Raw genomic sequence first — 23,220 nt, 5'->3', positions numbered from 1 at the left:
GCCCCAGGTTAAAAATTCTGAGGAGCACAATGGGCGCCCGCACGATAGGCTCCCACATCAAGACCGAGCGGCTGAACTGCTTTCACCTTCCAGAGCTGCGGGGAGGCAAGCTGTGCCTAGGCTGACCCTTCAGGGCTGGGGTGGTGGCAATGCCTCCCTCTCTCTTGTGGCCAGCAAAGGGAGGCACTTACGCGCCCCACCCCTGGGCTGGCCAAGAGGCAAGGTGAAGCCAGCTTGGCCATGTGCACTGCGTAACCTGCCAGGCCTGTGGGCAGGAGAGCGAGCACTCCAAGGACACACTAGCGTCAGAGCACAAGCAACTCATTCAGATGGGCACTAGTTGCATGCCCACCTGCCTTGGCTCCAAGACAGCCACTCTCCTCTCTTCCCCACCATGTGGCCTGGTGCCGCATGCCTTGACCATGTTCTGCACTCTGTGACGGGGACCCCACAGCCCCCTATGACCCCCTACTTCTCCGAAGACACCATCATCTCCCAAAACACTACCAACCAGCTGTGAGCACTGGCCATCATTTCTCTCTCTCCACAAACACACCCTGAGAGTCGGGAGGAAGTTAGCATGATGGTTTGGCACCTCAAATGTATGAGATCATTTACTTCTTTTTCCAGGCATGGATTAAGACTCTTTTGCACTCTCTCTTCCTATTCCTCCTTCCTCTCTCTCGCACTGGCAACCCACGGTACGCCACTGCCATCCTTGATAGTCTTACTTCCATAAATTTGCCCCGTTCTTTCTTAAAAGCCATCCAAATCAGTGACCATCACTGCCTCTTGTGGCAGCAAATTTCATATTTTTAAGAAGTATGATCTTTGGTCTGTCCTGAATCTTTCAACATTCAGTTTCAGTAGATGTTCCATGGGTTCTACTGTTGAAAGGAAAACTTTTCTCTCTTCACTTTCGCAGCACCATGCATAATTCCACACACATCAATCATGCCAAATTAGTCATATCCTTTAAGTTCAGTGGGTCTGGTCCAAAAAGAACTAACAATGGATACAGCCCAATGAATTCTACACTCAGTACCAATTTCTGGACTGCCACTGTGAAATCAGAGAATGCACAGAATCTGGCTCACATCCAGGCAGCTTTCACAAGTGATGCAAGACAGACTTTTACTCATGGAGCCTTAGAAGAGATCTGTGGCAGAACTGCATGGGCATATTTTTAGTATTTTCAGTAATTCTACTTGATTCATCGTGACCTTTTTAAAAATACTACCAAATCCGAAGCCTCGGAAATAGAGCTGGTTATCAATATGAATTAACACATCACATTGCCATACCGATTCCTTCGGAGGACAGGAGCTGACAGACACCTCCACTGAGTCATATAGAATTCATTCTTAGGCTGAGATGTTCAAAGGAAGCAAAGGAAAAATTCAAGTTGCATTGTTAAGCTGATGTTTACCCAGGCAGTTTTGCCTGCTCCCTCCTCAAAGGACAAAGAGGCAGAAAACCCATGTTAATGCAAACGCTGCTAATTAGATTAAAAAAGGAGACTCTGCTGGCAAGAGTCACTAAGTTACAAAAATCCCCTCTGCAGGACAAAGCAGTGTGTGTGTGTGTGTGTGTGTGTGTGTGTGTGTGTGTGTGTTGCCCCCTCAAGACACAGTCTCCAAGAATAAGCCATGACTGTACTGTCAGTACCCCTGAGCTACACAGACCCTTGGAAAAGGATATTAATCTGCCAACTCTTTAGTTGGCTATTAAAGCTTGTTTTATCTAGGCAGGCATTCTTTTTTATTTAAAGCCAATAGCAATATTTTGTTGGGAATTTTTTGTTATGATCCTGCTATTGCTGTATATTTGCATTTTTTCTTTTTCTTTTTAGTGCAGCAGTTTTATTTTATTTCCTGGTTTATATTTTTATTCCACAAAAAGGTGGGATGAAAGTGTTAAAAACAAACAAGATTCCCAAATCCATATTAGGGCAATACTTTTAATAGCCTGATGAAAGCACTGCAAAACTTTGTGCAAACTTTTAAGTTCTCAAAAGCATCTTCATCAGTTTGCACATTATTTAGTATCATTTTGATTAGCCTAATGTGGATGTTGGAATTTTTCTTATGGACCAACCCATCTACTTCCTCATTTTGGTCACAAGCACATCATACATTTAAAGCACTTTTATGCCACTTTAACATTTATCAGAGTCTGAAGGGAAGAGAGACTGATTCCTAAACCACTTTCAGAACTGTAGCTCTGTAAGAATAGGGGTCTCCTAACAACGCTCAACAACTCTTAACAAACTACACTTCCCAGAATTATTTGGGGGAAGTCAGGTGCTTTAAATATATGGTGTGGGTGTGCCCTTTTGTGTGTGAAACAAAACAGCTGCACGTTGGAGGCAGCTGTCCTGTAAAGCAATAACCATCTTCGACCATTTCATACCCAGGATGCACCTTTAACTCAAACACGCATTTGGGGACCCATTTCTTAATTTCTCACCATATATTTGCATGGTGGCAGGGCTGCTGTTGTGACCTGCCCTTGGATCAGGAAGTGACCTAGTCGTGGGTCCCGACCCACCATTGAAGACCAATGTAGTAAAGTACTACAAGGTCACCCTCACTTTCAATATCCTCAGTCCTGACAACTATACTTGCTCAAGAACTGCACATGTCATAAACCTATATATGACAACTTACGTTGGGATCCCAAAGAATCTTGGGAATTTCAGTTTGGGAGAAATAACTGAGAATCCTTGACCAAAAACCCTTCATAGAATTCCAGGTTGCTGAAGAGTAAGTAAAGGTATTATTGTGTTAATTAACATAAGTTATAATGCATGGGTGCCCCCCCACCCTGTAATAACACATGTGTGACCATCAGATGCTCTAATATTGTTTGATTGCAACTCCCAACATCTCTCGCCATTAGTCACACTAGCTGAGGCAGATGGGAGTTGGGTCCATCGACATCAGTAGGGGTTCCCCATTCCTGTTATAATATGCAAGGTTTTTTGGGTAGGGTTTTTTAAAATATATATGTCACTTTGAGAGCTTGTTTAGCTGGAGAGTGACAAGTAAAAATACCAGTTTTAAGGCCTCATCAGCAATATACATTTATAGCAGTTATCATACCACAGTCATGGCTTCCTTCAAAGAATCTTGGAGGTCTGAAGTTTGTTAAGGGTGCTGAGAGCTACTAGGAAGGGAACTCCCCTCAAAGAGCTACAATTCCCAGAACTCTGTGGGAAGAGGGACTGACCATTCTGGAATTGATAACTGTGAGGGGAATTCAGCAGCATCTGAAGGGCATCAAGCTGCATGGCTATCTTTATAATATTCCATGACAGAAACAACTAAGTTTTATATGAATTCTTGCTCATGTTATATTTTTGACTCATCTAGGTGATAAATGGAATCCAATGTCTCTCATTTTTTCTTGTCTCATATTGCGGCTTCTAATCCAGACCATTCTCTCCTGCAGTTTTATCCTCCCAATTCATCACATAACTCTTCTGTCGAAACAAACCTCCTCCCAGCATTTTATACTACCAAAGTAAATTTGCAGAAGAAGCTCAACCCAGACTTGTATAACCAGTTTACAAAGCAAATCCCTCTAAAGCCAGTGAGAGTTTTGTTCTTTGCTTTATGCATATCTCTCTCTCTCTCTCTCTCTCTCTCTCTCTCTCTCTCTCTCTCTCTCTCTCATCCCTGGTATTTGAGATGAAAATCCATAGCATAAAGTCCTTTTTATGATTGAAATGACATGCCTGTTGATGTAAAACCCAGCATGAATATTTCAGAGTGTTTTGCCAGTTTAAGGTGAACAAAAATTATTTGAAACTGGTAGTGACTGGAAACTTTAGTTTGAAATGGGTAATGAGTGGAAGTCAGGGGGTGGTTGTTAGATTTATTACCCACTGTTCAGCAGAAGGCAGCAGGATGGGTTACAGCAATATATTATAGAGCATTAAAAACATTTTAAAACAGTGTTAGAAACTGGGATAGGAATGCTAGGAGCCATGTGGCTCCTGGGACCTAGGTTGTGGGTGTCAAAACAAAATGTCTAGGTGTCCCCCCCTTTTTTTCTGCCCCACTACCAGACCAGGCAGCCCACCGGGGGGGGGGCAGGAATGCTGCTGGGGAATCAGTTGGTCCACAGGGTAGCATAGTAGGGGGAAACGGCTTTTGCTACCACTCTACCTTACCAAACACTGAATGAATCAAACACTTGATTCATTGGGCATCAATGAATGAATCAAACACTTGATTCATTGGGCAAAGGGGCAGATATATATATACATTATATGTATATGTGTGTGTGTGTGTGTGTGTATATATATATATATATATATATATATATATATATATTTGCTTTCGTAGATTTTCACGGGTACAGGAATGCAGGTTTTGGTGTCTTCGGGTGTCTTCCCGTGTAAGAGTCGGGGTGTCTGGGCGACGTTTCGACGAGGTCTCACTCGTCATCTTCAGGCTGGTGCTTTCGGCTTCTTGTTACTGGAACAGAGCAGAATCTGGTGTTTGAGTTCCTATAAATACTGTTGAGGGGTGTGGTGTATAGCCTCCAACGTTCTGGGCAGGGAGGAAGTTCCTAGATTAGTGTGCCTTTTCTTCTTTTGTTCCTTAATTACTTGAGGGATATCTTGGGTGATTTCATGAGTGATATTCTGAATACCACTGGGTGGGTCATTAAGTGTAGATTAGTTGCTAAAGCTTTCGTGTCTTGACCTCTTGAGCTTGTGAAGAGTTTTTCTGAGAAGATGGCTGTGCTGCATTTAGTTGTGCTCTGGCTTGGCTTCGTGTATAGGGGCGAGCTGTGATTTTGTGCCTTGTGCCAGCCAGATCTGTGTAGGGATTGCAGGGGGGTGCAGCATCCGGAGGTGCCACTATAGTTTGGCTACTGGATGGAGTCTGTAATATGTCTGTGGAGAGGGTCTGGGTTTGGGTCTGGTGTGGTTGATTGATGACGGCGTTCTGTGTGCCTCTGGTTCTGGTGTCGGTTTTTGTGGGGAGGGCTAATTTCCAGATGTCTGGCAGGCGGGACGTGTCGTCACGCTTGTTCATGTTGTGAGGGTGTTTCTCTATCTCGATGGCTTCCATGATTATTCTCTTGTGGTGATGTTCCATGTTAAAGAGCAATTTGGAATCTGCAAAATTAATTTCGTGTCCTGTTTCTTTCATGTGTTGGAAAAGAGAGGAAGTTTTTTCTTCTTTTTTGACGGCATTCTTGTGTTCTGCGATACGTGCATTTATTCGTCTGTTTGTTTGTCCAATGTACGTGGCTGGGCAGACTTTGCAGGGTATTTCATAGACCCCTTGGTTTTCCAGCTGGATTTTGTCTTTTGGGTTTCTGAGGATATTGGCTATTTTTTGGTTGGTGCAGAAGGCTGTTTTGATATTGTGTTTATGGAGGATTTTGCTAATTTTGTCTGTAGTGCCCTTGATATAAGGAAGGAGGGCCATGCCATTGTTTTCTTCTGTGTCTTGGTTTTTGGGGGGTGTTTCTTTTTGGATTAGCTTCGTAACCCTGTTTTTCTGGTATCCATTGGCGATTAACACATTTGAGAGATTCTGTAACTCAGTTGTCAAGTGGTCTTTGTCAGCCAGGCGTTTGGTTCTGGAGATGAGAGTCTTGGCTACGGAGTTTATTTGTGCAGGGTGGTGGTGTGATTGTGCATGTAAGTAGCGGTTGGTGTGTGTTTTTTTCCGGTAGATAGTGTGTCCTAGGGAGCCATCAGGTTTTTTGTAGATTAGGACGTCAAGAAAGGGGAGTTGGTTGTTGTCTTCTATTTCCATAGTGAATTGTATTTTGGGGTGTAGGCTGTTGAGATGTGTGAGGAAGCTATCTAGTTTTTCTTTCCCGTGTGGCCAAATTACAAAGGTGTCGTCAACATATCTGAGCCAAAGTTTGGGTTTGTGTTCTGACTTGTCTAAAGCATTGGTTTCAAAGTGTTCCATGTACAAATTTGCGATGACCGGTGAGAGGGGTGATCCCATAGGTGCTCCTTCTATCTGTTTGTATCTTTGTCCATTGTGGATGAAGTACGTGTTGGTTAGGCAGTGGTTGGTCAGGTCCAGGATGTATTTGGGGGGATTGTATTTGTTTTGGATGGCTGTCAAGGCTTCATTAATGGGTACTTGAGTGAAGAGAGATACAACATCGAAGCTCACAAGAAGGTCATCGGGATGTAGGTATTGCTTCTTTATTGTTTCTATGAACTGGAAGGAGTTAGTAACGTGTGAAGCGATGGATTCTGCATAGGGCTGAAGTTGCTTAGCGAGAAATTTAGCGAGATTTTGTAGAGGTGAGCCTATGGAGCTGACTATTGGTCTGAGTGGTGTTCCTGCTTTGTGTATCTTGGGGAGACCGTAGAGTTTGGGGCATCTGGATGATTTTTCTCTGGGGATGATTCTTAGCTGGATTTCTTCACTGATAGGAGAGGCTTTTATTTTGGATTTGGTGGTTTTTTCCAGATAGGTGGTGGGATCTGTTTTTATAGGTTGGTAGGTAGGGTCTTGGAGTAGATTTGATAGTTTTGCTTGGTAGTCCGATGTGTTCATCACAACAGTGGCGTTGCCTTTGTCTGCTGGGAGAATGATTATGTTGTTGTCTTTCCTCAGGTTGGTGAGTGCTTTCTGTTCTTCTCACCACAAGAGAATAATCATGGAAGCCATCGAGATAGAGAAACACCCTCACAACATGAACAAGCGTGACGACACGTCCCGCCTGCCAGACATCTGGAAATTAGCCCTCCCCACAAAAACCGACACCAGAACCAGAGGCACACAGAACGCCGTCATCAATCAACCACACCAGACCCAAACCCAGACCCTCTCCACAGACATATTACAGACTCCATCCAGTAGCCAAACTATAGTGGCACCTCCGGATGCTGCACCCCCCTGCAATCCCTACACAGATCTGGCTGGCACAAGGCACAAAATCACAGCTCGCCCCTATACACGAAGCCAAGCCAGAGCACAACTAAATGCAGCACAGCCATCTTCTCAGAAAAACTCTTCACAAGCTCAAGAGGTCAAGACACGAAAGCTTTAGCAACTAATCTACACTTAATGACCCACCCAGTGGTATTCAGAATATCACTCATGAAATCACCCAAGATATCCCTCAAGTAATTAAGGAACAAAAGAAGAAAAGGCACACTAATCTAGGAACTTCCTCCCTGCCCAGAACGTTGGAGGCTATACACCACACCCCTCAACAGTATTTATAGGAACTCAAACACCAGATTCTGCTCTGTTCCAGTAACAAGAAGCCGAAAGCACCAGCCTGAAGATGACGAGTGAGACCTCGTCGAAACGTCGCCCAGACACCCCGACTCTTACACGGGAAGACACCCGAAGACACCAAAACCTGCATATATATATATATATATATATATGTATGTATATATATGTATATATTTCTGCTGGGTGAATCAGGGGGTCTGCATATTAGCGCAGCCACAAGAGAAGCGTCTTTTGCTAACACTCTATCCCGCCAAACATCTGATTTGCGGCAGCAAAAAAACCTGTTTAAAAAACTTTTGTTGTTGCCGCTGCCAGGTGAATCAAGGGGTCTGCAGCGTAGCGTGGCCACAAGGAAAGGCGTCTTTTGCTAGCCCGCCAAACACCTGATTCAGCTGGCAGCAGCAGCAAAAAATAAATAAACATGTGCCTTTTGCTGCTGCACTGTTGGGAAATCAGGTGTCTGGTGGGGGTTGTGCTGCAGAAAAAGACACACGTCTTTTGCTGCCGCTGTGCCTGGCAGACCAGCTGACTGCAGCCATGCAGGTGGAGATGCCAGGTGCCAAGAGTGGCTCCTGGATATCTCCGTCCAGTCGGAAAAGGCGAATGGTGCCTGGCTGGTTTAAAACAAATTGCAATCCCCACTGGAGTGGGTCCTAAAATACGTCTCTGTCACACGTCAAAGGACAGAGCAGAGACGTGTCTCTTCAGCACATGAATAGGTTCCTTGTCTAAACAGTGTAACGTGTTATCTGAAAGTATAAATTTCAAGACATCTTTTCCTACTACAGTGGTGCCTCGCAAGATGAAATTAATCCATTCCGCGAGTCTCTTCGTCTTGCGGTTTTTCATCTTGCGAAGCACGGCTATTAGCGGCTTAGCGGCTATTAACGGCTTAGAGGCTTAGCGGCTTTAAGAAAAAGGAAACAAACTCGCAAGAACTCACAAGACGTTTCATCTTGCGAAGCAAGCCCATAGGGAAATTCGTCTTGCAGAACGACTCAAAAAATGGAAAACTCTTTCGTCTTGCGCGTTTTTCGTTTTGCGAGGCATTTGTCTTGCGAGGTACCACTGTACCATCCTGATCCTGGTATAATAAATCAGAAAACAACCCAAAATACCATATTTGTCGCCCTATAGGACGCACTTTCCCCCCTCCAAAAATGAAGGGGAAATGTGTGTGCGTCCTATGGGGTGAATGCAAGCTTTCGCTGAAGCCTGGAGAGCGAGAGGGGTCGGTGCGCACTGACCCCTCTTGCTCTCCAGGCTTCAGGAAGCTATCCCCCCAGCCTGGCAAGCTCTGGGAGCGATGGCGAGGTTGCGCCATCGCTCTCGGACCCATTCTGGGGGCTGGGGAAGCTCAGGCTTCCCCCGCCCCCAGCCCTGCAAGCTCCGGGAGCGTTGGCGAAGCTGCGCACAACTTCGCCAGCGCTCTGGTACCCGTTCTGGGGGCTGGGGTCGGGGGAAGCTCGGGCTTCCCCCGCCCCAGCCCTGCGCCTGGGGAAAAAAAATAATAATTCCCCCTTTATTCCCCCCCAAAAAAAAACTAGGTGCGCCTTATGGACCGGTGTGTCCTATGGGGCGAAAAATATGGTACTTTTGAACCTGACCTCAAGGCTTCAGTAGGAAAACTTTATTTGGAGTGGGGTGGGGGGTGTAAAGAGAATAGCCAAGCAACTGTACTCCTATGTCCCAGAAGATAACTTGCAGCAAAATCCCAACCATGTCTGCTCAGAACTAAATCCCACTGAATTCAATGAGGCTTACTCCCAGTTTAAAAACAGTTTAAAACAACTTACAACCACAGAAATAAAGTGTTTCCTAAGAATACAGTATGTCAGAAGCCAGGGTAAAGAGGTGTGCCTTTAGCATTCACCGAAACCTGTATAATGAAGACACACCTCTGTGCTGAGGGAGTTCCACAACCTAGAGGCTGCCACAGACAATGCCCTCTCCTGGTCTGCCACCACCCCAAGCCTCTGAGGTTAGAGGAACTATCAAGAAGTTCCCCTCTGCCAATCTCAGCATCCAAGAGGGAAAGAAGTGGTCTTTCAGGTATTTGGGGCCTGACCCGTTCTAGGGCTTTAAAACACTAATGTGAGTGCCTTGAATTAGGCCTGGAAACAAGCTGGCAATCAGTTCACTTATTTTAAAACTGGAGTTATGCAAGACTAAAAGTGAACCCCAGCCAGTAATCTGGCTGCTGCATTTTGTATTGCAATCTTAAGAGATGAAGCCATGTGCTCATCCACAGGTCCTAGCAGTTTTCCAGAAGTGTGGATGTGCCCTACGTTTGTTTACATCAGAGGGGAGGAAGCTGTTCCCTTCCTGAAGCTCTTGGACTCCAACTTTCACCAGCCCCAAGCCAGCATGACTGCTTTAATGTCCGCCTTTCCCGACTTCATTTGGGCAGAAGGATAAACAAAATATAGTCATGTTGAGCCAAAAGAAAAAGACTCCAGAATCCAAAATTGGGCAATACATTTATTAGGAGGGCCAACCAAAATATCACAAATTTGTGGCAAGCTTCCGTGTTCTCCAGGACTCTTCATTAGGTGAGATGTTGCACAAAGCATGGGGGGTGGGACGGAGAGAAAGAAGGAAACATACCAATAAATTAAAAACTACAAAAAATGTTTATTAGGCAACAAGCCCCTATTCCCCTCAGAGAGTTACAATTCCCATAGTTCCCTGCAAAGAAGCATCGGTTGTTAAAGCACTCTGGGAACTGTAGCTCTGTAAGAGGGGACAGGTGTCTCCTGCAAATCTCAAAATAAACTATAGTTCCCAAGATTTTGTAGGGGGAGCCATGGCTGTTCAAAGTGGCACGACATTGTTTTAAACGTATAGTGCAGATGCAGCCTCAGTTCTAAGATGGGAGACTGCTGGCTGAATGGAACACACTGTCTGATGAAAAGTTCTGAGAAACCCAGAAGCATGCCACAAGTTTGTGACATTTTGATTAATCCTCCTAATAACACGCACTGCCCAACTGTAGATTCTCCGGAGCTTGAAAATCCAGTAACTCAATAATTTTCCTGCCTAGGCAAATGTTGTTGTCTATTACTAACAATACTTTCCTGTGCAATGAAGTTATTTTTCTAAGACAAATAAGAAACTTGTTTTCCCACCAGTATTTTAGCATCATAAAACCCAGGAAGAATTCTTATCTCTGGAGCGAGATACCAATTTGTTTCACTTAATGATAAAAAGCTGTCTCAACTGTAGGACTGCCCTCTCATTTACAAGAAGGTCTGGCAGCCCTAACCAAGAATCCCCCTCCAAGCATGGGCAGCATTCCTTTCCCTCCAAGGGAAATATTATTATTATTATTATTAATTACTTGTACCCCCACCCATCTGACTGGGTTTCCCTAGCCATTCTGGATGGCTTCCAACAGATATAAAGACATAAAGGCAAAGCATCCCTGGGCAGGTGCAAAGTGCATTTGCACATTCCCACTGAACACTGCACAAATCGGTGTCCCATAGTAAGGTTTCCACTGGGTAATCCTTCACATACCCATGAGTATCTGGAAAGCTTCCCAGTCACAAAAACCTGTTTTGAATCTGGCAAGATAACACAGCAGTTTGGGACAAGTCACAACTGCATGCTGAAGAGTGGAAGGTGGAAGTGGGGATACCATATTACCTAATGGATTGGCACATCTCGAAAGCGCTTATTATAAACCCAAAATTGCTCGTTGCCATTCACATATTTCAGACAGGGGAAACTAAAAGGGGGAAAGGTAACAGGAAAAGAAAGGAAAAGAAGAAATGAAAGTACACAAATACAGTACGGTGGTACCTCGGGTTACAGATGCTTCAGGTTACAGACTCCGCTAACCCAGAAATAGTACCTCGGGTTAAGAACTTTGCTTCGGGATGAGAACAGAAATCGTGCTCCGGTGGTGGTGCAGCAGCAGCAGGTGGCCCCATTAGCTAAAGTGGTACCTCAGGTTAAGAACAGTTTCAGGTTAAGAACGGAACTCCAGAAAGAATTAAGTTCTTAACCTAAGGTACCATTGTACTCCTCAAAAAAGTTAAGTACTTGCAAAGTTTGTTGCCCTTAGAGAGCTATCTGGGTGAGTGTTAAACCAATCCAGCAGGATTTTAATTACTTTTAATGATAACTATCACAGACAGAGATCTGGACTTGCATCTGAGGGACCTGGGATCAAGCCCTAGCCCAGAAATTGGTTCCCTCCCATCATCTTGGGCAGTACTAAATGTACTCATTGATTAAATGCACTCAGCATTTCATGAAAAATCTGCCCCTGGAAAAGCTGAACTCTGCGACCTGCCTAAATTATGCAAATCTAATGGGGCCGCAACCAAACTGAAGAAATCTTAGCTGATTAAACTGTGTGAGTGCCAGGAATCGATTCATTGATTACGCTTGCATGCAAGTCCAAACAGTAGCTTTGGATCAAAGCCCATCCTTTTGGATCATGCACCTGTGCGTCGCAGCAGGCATCATCTTAGAAGAAGCACACTCTCCTGTATGAGAAAAAAGGAGGGATGCCTCTGTAAAGATTGCACTTGGCACCTGCTGTTCTTTGGAAGTACCTGTACTAAATAGTTATTATGAGTGCATATAGATTGTCACCACATTGTAAGCTGAGCAAAGGCTTTTAAGCCAATTTACTGACTGATCAGTCAAAACACTGCAGCCCTGAAATTTAATTGTGTTCACATATTTTGCACAAATTATTTAGCTCTGGTTAGCAAGGAGAGAGAGAGATGGAGAGAGCGAGAGCACAATGCAGGGCACTGTGATTACAGTAGTTTCAGCTAGGCATAGTGAGAATTCAACATCATCTGCTCATATGATTGCAAGTCTCAATGAGTTTCTTAACAACCAGAAACTTGTCTCACTTTAGTTTTAGCTTTTCTATATTTTTAAAAAAATAAATGCTTGCACAATGCAATTGTGCGCCAAACCAGTCCTTGCCTTAACCAAATTACTGTCTCTCCGGTTCAGTTCTCTATCTCTGTGGAGAACTTGCAAAGGAGACCTTCCCAGTGAATCATCCCATGTGAATCAAATTCATCTCCCATTGTAACCTCCACCATGTGAGGCAGCTGCCTCATCTTACGTCACACGGTCTACTTCCTGCCTGCAGAAAGATTGTTTGATTCTTCCTGCCTGTTAAGCTATTCTGGGAGGCTCTGGGCTCTGACTTGCTACCATCCAAAGTGAAGTTGATGAGAACATGGAACAAGGCCTTCTCCATGGTACTGCATAAGATCCTAAACTCCTCCTTCAGAAAGCTTTGTTTAGTTCATGCCCTTCCAGCCTTCAGAAAGACGATTCACATGGTTTTGTTTAAAAGTGCATTTGAGGCTGCCTCACCCCCAATTATTGTTTATAATGCTGTTGTTTTAATACTCCTGTTTTAAACTGAGGTGTGTCTTAAACTCTGGGAATTGTAGATCCCTCCATGAGCAGGTGCAAACAAAAAAAAACATTACTGAACCAATGGAATCTACAAGGATCCTGTAATGCAGTCAGCAGTGAACCAGCTGCTTCCTGAAAACATGAAACTGTTTGGAAAAGCTCCGCCTCTTCACAATTTGAAAGCATCAGACATAAACTTTCCTCGACACGGATGGCTTAAAATGCTTATTATGCTGTGCAGCTTAAATCTGACTTGCAAACATTCCCAAGGAGCTGAAATAATACTAGGTCGTCTCATGGTGCAACTCCAGCATATTAATGTAAAGTTGGTCTGAACCAAATGCTTCTTCCAGGACAGTTTGGCTCCAAAGACTCCTACAGAGTAGACTCTCTGTCTCCATAATGTGTTCTTTCCAATTTTTTTACAAAATTCAGGTCATAGGACAACCTGGGTTCCTCAAGAGACCTGGCCATCAAACCACCTTCTCTGATATGGCCGGGGAGCGCTTCCAGATTTTTCTGAACCTAGCATTATTTTGCAGATCCAGCCCCCGGTGCAATGCATAAGAGAGAAAGAGAGATGTCTCATTTCATATGGGTCAAGAACCAGACATTATTCTGATTCCTGTCAGATTCAGCAGAGCCTCTATAACTGCGTAAAAAGTCAAGCATGAAAAGCTTCCAATAGAGGCCCAGGAAGCACACAGAGATGCCTGATTTCTCTGTCTCAAGAAGCTCAGGGTAGTTCATCAATATGCACTGACAATCTTGGCTTGAGTGAAGGGAGAACAGAATCCTTTCTCACCCACACTCACCCCATAACTGAAGGATATATACTCTCCAGGAAGAAATAAGGTTCTCGCAACAAGCACCAGAAGTTTCTCAGTTAATTCTGCCTCTCTGTACTGGATAATCAGATAACTCTAATATTCTTTATAAGAAGACAACATTTATTCTCACTTCTTTATTACTTGGAATTTGTTACTTTAACCCACATGCAACTACTGCACTTATTCTATGTGCCTACTTTATAGTTTTGTTTTCCATCCTTTACTTTTATCTGCTTTTTTTAAAATAACTGTTCTCTCTGTTTTATATACATGATGGAATGAAATAAAAAATATTTACCCCCCCACCCCCAAAACTAAAAAATTACTCTGCCTTTCTAGGAATGTTCACCTTGAAGATATAGGGCAGGGAAGGGATCCCTGATCCTGCAGGTGCCGTAGGACTACAACTCCCAACATCCGTGGTCATCCAGCCTGCTCACTGGGGCTAACGGGAGTCTCAGCCCAACAACTTCTGGTGGCAACATCAAAGTCCTGGCCAGCGAGGAACTTGTGGGCAATTCAAACCAGGATACAGATACAATGGACCAAGGAAAGCTTGCAATCAAAGCCAAGATGGCAACTGCCATCTCCAGTTCTTTTCCCTCAGTATTTGATAATGAGAGATATGAGCACAAGACGAGTCCCACCGGATCAGTCCAATGGCTCTTCTAGTCCATCATCCCTCTTCTCACAGTGGCCCACCAGATGCCCATGGGAACCCCTTCTTTCTGAATTTTCTTTTAATGTCATGATTTAAAGACACCAACAGAATGCCCAGTATATCTGAAGGAGTGTCTCCTCCCCCATCGTTCAGCCCAGACACTGAGGTCCAGTGCTAAGGGCCTTTCTGGTAGTTCCCTCACTGCGAGAAGTGAGGTTACAGGGAACCAGGCAGAGGGCCTTCTTGGCAGTACCACCCTCCCATCAGATGTCAAAACTACACAACTTTTAGAAGACATCTGAAGGCAGCCCTGTTTAGGGAAATTTTTAATGTTTGATGTTTTGTCATGATTTTAATTTTCTGTTGGGAGCTGCCCAGAGTGGCTGGGGAAACCCAGCCAGATGGGCAGGGTAGTAATAATAATAATAATAATAATAATAATAATAATAATAATAATAATAATATATCTTTGGCTGTGACCACCACAACACCCTATCAAAACTTATTCCATAGCTTATATATTCCATAGTGGGACACTTCCTCTCACTTCATCCTGGACCAGGATAAACAGCACTGAAAATACTAAAATTCCAGTGTTTTGACAGGGTGGAGAATTCCTCAAACAAAAAAACCAACAACAAAGGAACCCTGGGCATTTGCTTACATCGCTTTACAGCTCTATCTCTCCCCTGGCTCATTATCACACTGGGTGCACCTCGACCCACCATTCCCCATGCAGACCATCATATATACCAAGTGTGAGGAAGCTGTGACTCTTCAGGTGTTACTGGACTGCAACTCCCATCAACCCTAGCAAGCATGGCCAATGGCCAGGAATGATGGGAGTTATAGTGCAGCAACACCTGTAGGGCCAAAGATACCTCACACTCACACGTGCTGTATACCCATAGTGAACTCATATCCCTAAGTGCTGGTCCTTATCTATCCACACACAAAAGGGGGTAGCTACAGGCTGAGGAGAACACTAAGGTTTCCAGATGTACAAACACACACACACACTTTAAAAAACCCCAGTCCAATCCAAGTCTCACCACCCACAAAATGGGTGACTAACTGCTGGATGGCAGAAAAAACACCAGAAAACTGGGGGGAGAGGGGAGTGAAATGCAAAATCCTAGAGAAAGGCATAGCTGGTCCGGTGGAACTCTGAACAGCTGTGCTCCACCACTGCAGGCCCCACTTCTACCCTTTCTAAAGTCCAAATATTTTTGCTGCTTCCCACTCCTGTAGTCTCTACTACACGCTGACTTTTAAGTGCCTGGAGGCTTACTCTTGTGTTTTGCGGTTTGATCTCACAAAGAAAAAGGGGCTTAAGGCTGGGTGTGAAGATCAGCATGAGGGGGATGACTAAGCTCAGAACCCTTAGTCTTATGGTTCTGTATAACTCATAAAGGGGAATACCATCGCAAACCTTCAATAAGGCCTTTCACACAGCCAACATACAATGCTAACCAAGATTCCCACACCCACAAATAGTACAGATTCATCTCAGTTAAACAAGCCCCTGACAAACCATGCATCCATCCCGCTTGCTTGCTTGCTTGCCTGCCTGCCTCCATCCAGGCCCCGCAGCTTCAGGCAACGTCTGCCACTGCAACTTAATTATGGAAGCCAACACCTATTGAAACAGTCTGCTTCCTTTCACACAGGAAAACCTTGACTCCAGTTACCCGGTTAGTACCAAAGCCAATTCACACGACCAGATTAGTGTGGTAAGAAAAATGGGGGGTTGTGTTGTATTCATTGCTCCACCACAAAACCAATTTGAGTGCTTCTTCTGTTGTAGAGGGAGTGTGGCTCATAGGAAGAGACCATAGCTTTGTTGCAGAATTATGGGAATCCCCATTTCAGAAGCATCCAGTAGCAGATGATGGAAACGATCTTCGCTCAAGACCCTGGACAGCCAGCCACTGCCAGTCAATGGATACAACTGGGCTAGTTGAGTAAACAGCCTGAGTCAGTTTACAACAGCCTCCTAGTGTTTTGATGCAAAAGATACTGAAAAGTGAGTTCAGAGATGACACGGTGGTTGAGGGATGCTACTGCGGTGAAACAGCAGCTCAGAGCACGTTCTCCATATGTCACTTTGGGGTGTGTGGTTTTTGCAATGAATCCTTACTTATGAACGTACAGGATGGAGCAAAACAGACACAAACCACACAACACACACAGCTGCTGCCACCTCAATCAGTGCCCAAAACCCACCCCGCCCCTTCTTACCTTGAGCTTCTCAAACCGGTCACTCAGGGATGCCACCTGGTGATCCCGGTGCCGCCCCACCAGTTTGCATAAGGCACAGATGAGCTGGTCATCAGCCACACAGTACATGTTCACCTTCTCGTTCTCATGCTCAAGGCAAGTCAGCCCACGGAAGTGGGCGTCCGGCACAGGCTCCACCAAGCGGTGGCTGGTGAACGGCTTCTTGTTGGGGTGCGTGGCCCGCAGGCAGCGGTCGCAGTAGGACACCTCGCAGGTGATGCAGGTCTTGACAGCGTCGCGCGGAGGGTCCTGCTCACAGAACTGGCAGGCTATCCTGTCGCCCGCCGACATGGTTGGGCTGTGGCGATATGGCCGCTCGCGACAGTTCTCGCTGGGGGAATTTGGCCCGCTCAGGGAGGCCTTCTGGAAGCGGTCGATGATGTTCTGCAAGGTCACATTGCGCTTGAGGCCCTCCAGGCCCCGATGGTTGAGGGAGATGACATAGCGGCAGGTGGGGCACTGGAAGGCGGTGATGGGCTCAAGAGGCTCTCCGGCGGAGCAGTTGGAGACCAGGATGCGGTGGGCACAGCTGGAACAGAGGCTATGAGCGCACGGCAGAAGGAGGGGGTCTTCAAACAATTCCAAACAAATTGGGCAAGTCAGTTCCGACTCCAGTGTTTCCATCTTTAGTTAAAGCAATCTGGCTTCAGCACTAAAAACGAAGGAGGCAGGTTAGCCACCTGGGAAAGAAAGAAGGGCAAGAGGGGACAGTGAATTATTTATAGACTTTCATTTATCGCCCTCCCTCCAAGGAGCTCAGAACGGCATTTTTAGCCTCACAATGACCCCTGAGAGAGAGAGAGAGAGCACTCACATCTGTACTATACATTTAAAGCAGGATCATATATTTTAAGCAGTCATGGTTTCCTCCCCCACAAAGGATCCTGGAAACTGTAGCTTGTTAAGGGTGCTGAGAATATTAGGGAACCCCTATTCCCCCACAGAGATACATTTCTCATGATGGTTTAACAGTTAATACCTTTGTGAGGTGAAGAGGGGTCTCTTCACAGGTTAGAGCAACATAAAAAAAGAATTAAAACAACTTAAAATCACAATTAGAATATGCCCTATAAAAGATCTATTTCAAGTGTCGAAGTACAGGGTAACGAAGTGCATGTTCAGCATATGACAAAAACTATACAGTGAAGCCGAGAGAGGGAATTCCACAACTTAGGGGCTGCAACAGAGGATGCTCCACCTGGGCCACCCCCAAATTTCTGAGAGTGGCGCAGCTCTTAAGAGGGCTCTCTCTGCTGATCTTAAAACCCAAGAGGGTATGCTGGGAAAGAGATTCCAGGGGCTGAACCTTCTGCATACAAACATATGTGTTCAGCTACTGGGTCGCAATTCATTTCCCTTTGAGCTGTGGTCCCTAACCTTCACTGTACATCAGTCCGTGTGGCTAAATACAGTATTTTTCGCCCTATAGGACGCACTTTTCCCCCTCCAAAAATGAAGGGGAAATGTGTGTGCGTCCTATGGGGCGAATGCAGGCTTTCGCTGAAGCCAAGAGAGCGGGAGGGGTCGGTGCGCACCAACCCCTCTCGCTCTCCAGGCTTCAGGAAGCTATCCGCAAGCCGTGGGAGAGCTGCGCACAGCTTTCCCACAGCTTGGGGAGAGGTGCCTGCACCCGAAGCCTGGGGGGGCGCTGAGCTCAGCGCCCCCCAGGCTTCGGGCTTCGCGCAGCTCTCCGCTACCCGTGGGAGAGCTGCACGAAGAGCTTGCCTGCACCCAGAAGATTGGGGCGCGCTGAGCTCAGCACGCCCCAAGCTTCGGGCTTCGCACAGCTCTCCTCTAGCGTGGGAGAGCTGCACGACTTCCCACGGCTAGCGGATAGCAGCCTGTTCTGGGGGCTGGGGTTGGGGGAAGCTTGGGCTTCCCCCGCCCCAGCCCTGCACCTGGGAGGGAAATAATTTTTTCCCCTTTATTTCCCCCCAAAAAAACTAGGTGCGTCCTATGGGCCGGTGCGCCCTATGGGGTGAAAAATACGGTACTTCCATGTGGATATTCCACAAATTGAAGGATCTGAAGATTTTGAACTGACACATTTATGTAGGTTAGAGATGGCCATTGATGGCCTACAAGAAAAAAAACACAAATTTCCAATTCATATTAGCTCAATCATGTTATGAAACTGTTGAGTGCAAGATTTGAGTTCCCCGGAACACTTCACCAGATGTTTAAAAGGCATTAGAGGGAAGAAGAGAGAGAAAGTCTGCTGCCGTTTATCAAGACACGTTGACCTGCTTTGCTGAAAGACTTAAGATGGTATATGGGAGGAGGTAGCAGACAACCGGGGTACTTTTGCTTTCAAACAGAGCCCCAGCCATATGGAAAGTAGGAGCAAAAAAATGAATGGTTTCCCATTTCTGCAAATACAACACCCAGGAATTACTCAGATTTTTCTTGAAGTATGGAACAGGGAAGGGGGAAATAAAGAGGGAAATTGGAAAGAGGTTATTCCACACATTCTGTGCAAATTGGCAAACTGTGTTTTGTTGCTGCTATCACTACACGCCACCCCTAATCTCTGTCAAATGGAAGCAAGATTCCAGGGATTCCAGGCACTCACCCAGGGTTTGTTTCCACTGCAAAATCAAGGCACAGTGGAGTTTGCTGTGTCTTATAAATGTGGTTTGTTCACACACATTGACACCTAAAGCCTTCCACAGAGGGGGCACAGAACATGACACCCCAAGAGTGTCTCTTGTTGCTCCTCTCGTGGCTTCAACAAGCTTGGGTCCAAAACAGCAGCCAGCCACGGCCCCCCGTCTCTCAGAGCAGCCACTCCCAGCCAGCATGCATGGAGTTCTGCCCACTTCCGGCTGCTTCTTCCCAACAGCCTTTGCAGAAAACAACTCTTCCCCTTCCGCTTCCAGCATCCCCTCTGTCACCCTGGCAACCTCATTTAAAAAGCCTCCTGCAAAAAGCACTTTTCTTTTCTTTTTTTACTGTGGTGACATCTTGCCCCCTGTACTAATCCTGGCAGCCTCCCCCTTTCTGGTCTGATGCTGAATGTCTCACCTTTTGGCAGGATAATGACTCTGCTATCTCCCCTCTACGGAAGTCAAGCCAGAGAAGCCTAGCTCCTGAGGAAGCTGGCTTGACTTCAAACGCCAAATTTACTAATTTCATAAAATATGGGCAGAAACTCGCACCCAGGAATTTTAAGGGATCCTTGGCCCCTGCAAACCCAGAACACCATTTATCTGACTTGGTAGCATAGCTGTCAACTTTTCCCTTTGCTTGCGAGGAATCCTATTCAGAATAAGGGAATTTCCCTTTAAAAAGGGGGAAAGTTGACAGCTATGCCTGGTAGTCACTTGTTGCCCAAAGGTGTCTAAGTGGTTTACAATGTATTTAAAAACATAAATGCATTATACTGTGTGTGTGTGTGTGTGTGTGTGTGTGTGTGTGTGTGTGTGTGTGAGAAAGTATTGGGAAATAATTTTTTTATAGAGCGAGAGAGAGAGATAATTTATTTCCCAATACTTATATACCACTTAATTGTAATAAAACCTCAAAGCAGTTTACAAAAAATCAAAGCATTCAAAAATAATTAAAGTCAATTATAAGTTTACATTGCATGTTGACATTCCACCCATCTGGGTAGCGTTGTCTAAGCAGAAATGTGTTTTAACAGGCTTAAAAAATAATGAAGGGAAAGGCACCTGCCTGATGTCAATAGGCAGGGAGTTTCAAAGTGTGGGTGCTACCACACTAAAATATCAACGTCTTACAAATGTGGAGTGAGCAAGCCTTTTTTCCTAGCTGGAACTCACCAGAACTCAGTTCCGGCACCTCCCAGGTGGGTGCAACTCCCGAACAAGGGAGGTGTTCATAGTGAATTCCAGCACCTCTTTTTCTAGAAAAATAGCACTGGGAATGAGCGTTATGTGGTACCTGTACAAGTGAGACTTCTGCAGATCAAAGTGGTTGAGTGAGCTTTTCGAAAACATCTGTATTGGGAAATTTTTAATGTCTAATGTTTTACCATTTTTAATGTGCTGGAAGCCACCCAGAGTGGCTGGGGAAACCCAGCCAGATGGGCAGGGGTACAACAACAACAACAACAACAACAACACATATACACACACACACACACACACACACACACACATACCAGGTATTTGGATCTTGATAAATGTGCCTTGGGTGCCAGCACAAAATGTCTGCCACAAGCAGTAAAAAAAGGTCACAGTACTCCATAACTGAGAGCACCATCACAAAAAGCACTGCACAAACACACACATACAAAACGTACATACACCAACAGCAACATTAAGCTTTGGCAACCCTCCAACAGTGTTGGGCACTCCCATGCAGAGGCATGCCAATTCGACAGACCCACACCTGCAACCAGCTGGCTCAGGGATGAAGCTTGCTCTTCCAATTAAGTTTCATAACCCTGTCATCTCTGCTTTGGTTTTTGCGGAAGCAACTTTCCATCCTTCAGGTCTATTGCACAACCAACAGTGCAGGAAGCTTCCGGGATTCATTCACTTGCTCTGGTGAGGGTCAATGACTCACTATGCTCATGTCCCACTTTGCAGCTGTGTGCAGATACACTTCTCAACCAAGAAAATAAGTAACTGTAGGGAAGTAGACATTCCTCATGTCACATATGCACGGAAGGCCATATAGGAATCTGCCTTCTACTTACAATGAACCCACCTAGCTGAGCATTCTTCAGCGATGCCCTTTAACCCAAACATGCACTGAGGGACAGCTTTCTTGTTTGTTTGTTTGTTTGACCATATATTTATATGGTGGAAATGTGCTGCTGCAACAACCCACCTTAGAATTCAACTATGACCACAGTGTTTCTCAAACCAGAGTCCCCAGCCGTTGTTGGACTACAACTCCCATCATCCCCGACCACTGGTCCTGCTAGCTAGGGATGATGGGAGTTGTAGTCCAACAACAGCTTGGGGGCCAAAGTCTGAGAAACACTACAATAGGGTGTCCACAACCCACCTACTGAAGCTCAGTGACCTAGTTCGGTATGGCCTACACTGACTGACAATGGGTCTCCAGCATTTTAGTCCGGGGTCTCTCTCACAGCCTAGCCTGAAGGTGCCAGGGTTTTAAACTGGAACTTTGAGGCTGGTGGAACTGCAAAGTGTGTGTTCTACCACTAAACCCTCACAATCCTTATTCCTCCTCTTATCCCCAGCTCCCACCTTTTTTAATAATAATAATAATAATAATTCTTATTAAAGATTTCTTTCCATGCATTTCCAGGGACAGAGGGAGAAATTCGCTAAGAGGTCTCTGCTGCGCCGTCTCAACCCCTCCCCCTCCTTCCCATTCCAAGTTGTTGTCTTCAAGTACCTCCCACTCCTCTCTGAATCAGGGTGCTCAGAGGGAACCATGACAAACACAGCAGGCTGTTTGTTGCAAGTGGGATAGAATCTCTCTGTCCCTCCTCTGCCAGTCTCAGCAGGCTAGAATTTTTTTCAGGCTAATTGCTTTTTGTGGCTCTAATTACAAGACAGTGGATGGAAGAGCATAAGGCTGGTAGCAGCTTCCCAGGGTTTCAGAAATGAGGTCTTTCCCAGTCTTACTTGGATATGCCAGGGATTGAACCTGAGCACAGCTGTCAACCTTCCCTTTTTTGGTGGGAAATTCCCTTATTCCAGCGCTGTTTCCTACTGCTTCCCGCTGCTATCCCGGACTGTTAGATATCCCATAGACTGTCCCAGGGACAGGTGAGGCTGCTGATCCCTTATTTTCAAGGCTAAAGGTAAAGGGACCCCTGACCATTAGGTCCAGTCGTGGCCGACTCTGGGGTTGCGACGGTCATCTCGCTTTATTGGCCGAGGGAGCCGGCGTACAGCTTCCGGGTCATGGGGCCAGCATGACTAAGCTGCTTCTGGCGAACCAGAGCAGCGCACGGAAACACCGTTTACCTTCCTGCCGGAGTGGTACCTATTTATCTACTTGCACTTTGACGTGCTTTTGAACTGCTAGGTGGGCAGGAGCTGGGACCGAGCAAAGGGAGCTCACCCCGTCGCGGAGATTCGAACTGCTGACCTTCTGATCGGGAAGTTCTAGGCTCTGTGGTTTAACCCACAGCGCCACCAGTGTCCCTCAATCCACCACCCGCATCCGACCTTCAATCTATGAAGTGGTGCAGTCCCATTTTCGAGGCTGCTGATCCCTTATTTTCAAATCTGAAAGTTGATAGCTATGAACCTGAGGCTTCATGCATGCATAGCTGTGCTCCACTATCAAGCTACATCCATTTCCCCTTAATTTCCAAATTTCCTATTCAAGCCACTTCAAAAAAGAAAGGAAAAGGAAAGGAAAGGCTTTCTTAAATCTTCTTCTACCGGTGGGAGGAAGAGGGCATAAGCTGTAACGCAGCCTTGGACAACCTGCCCCCCTCTAGATGTTTTGGACTACATCTCCCATCAACCACAGCCAAATGGCTGGGGCTGAAACATCTGGAAGGCACCAGGTTGGCCAAGGCCAATGTGAGACTTACATCTAAGACACAGGCAGTGAAGTGGTTTATGGACTGCACCACTTCATAGATGGAAGGTCGGAGTTCATATACTGATTGCTTCTCCAGGCCAAATAAAACAATAGCAAAATCCCCACACATAAAAATGAGACCAAAAAATATTCTAGCCTTGGCCTTCTCCTCAACACACTACTTCCTCATGCACAGAGATTTTAAATTTTTATCTTTGTATGGAGAAGCACTGTATCATGTGAGTCCCAAACTTGCACTCTCAAGCGATACGGTCAAGGAACAGACTTAAATCTTTTTCAGCTGATAATGAGCCCACAAAAACAAGCTCTGCTT

At 45.6% G+C, this 23,220-nt stretch overlaps 1 protein-coding gene across 1 annotated transcript in view; it reads right to left on the bottom strand.

Annotated features, from left to right (window-relative positions):
- MID2 (midline 2) overlaps positions 1 to 23,220 on the bottom strand; it is a 202,661-nt gene that overhangs the window by 132,767 nt on the left and 46,674 nt on the right. Inside the window, exon 2 of the mRNA XM_082207565.1 lies at positions 16,368 to 17,086. Within this exon, the coding sequence (XP_082063691.1) occupies positions 16,368 to 17,030 (663 nt within the window). The 5' untranslated portion in view covers positions 17,031 to 17,086. The remainder of the gene's footprint in view (positions 1 to 16,367; positions 17,087 to 23,220) is intronic.

This window comes from Podarcis vaucheri (genome assembly GCF_965113315.1).
Source record: "Podarcis vaucheri genome assembly, chromosome: Z".
NCBI lineage: Eukaryota > Metazoa > Chordata > Lepidosauria > Squamata > Lacertidae > Podarcis > Podarcis vaucheri.
The sequence above is the reverse complement of the archived record's forward strand: the minus strand, read 5'-3'. Positions and strand labels throughout refer to the sequence as shown.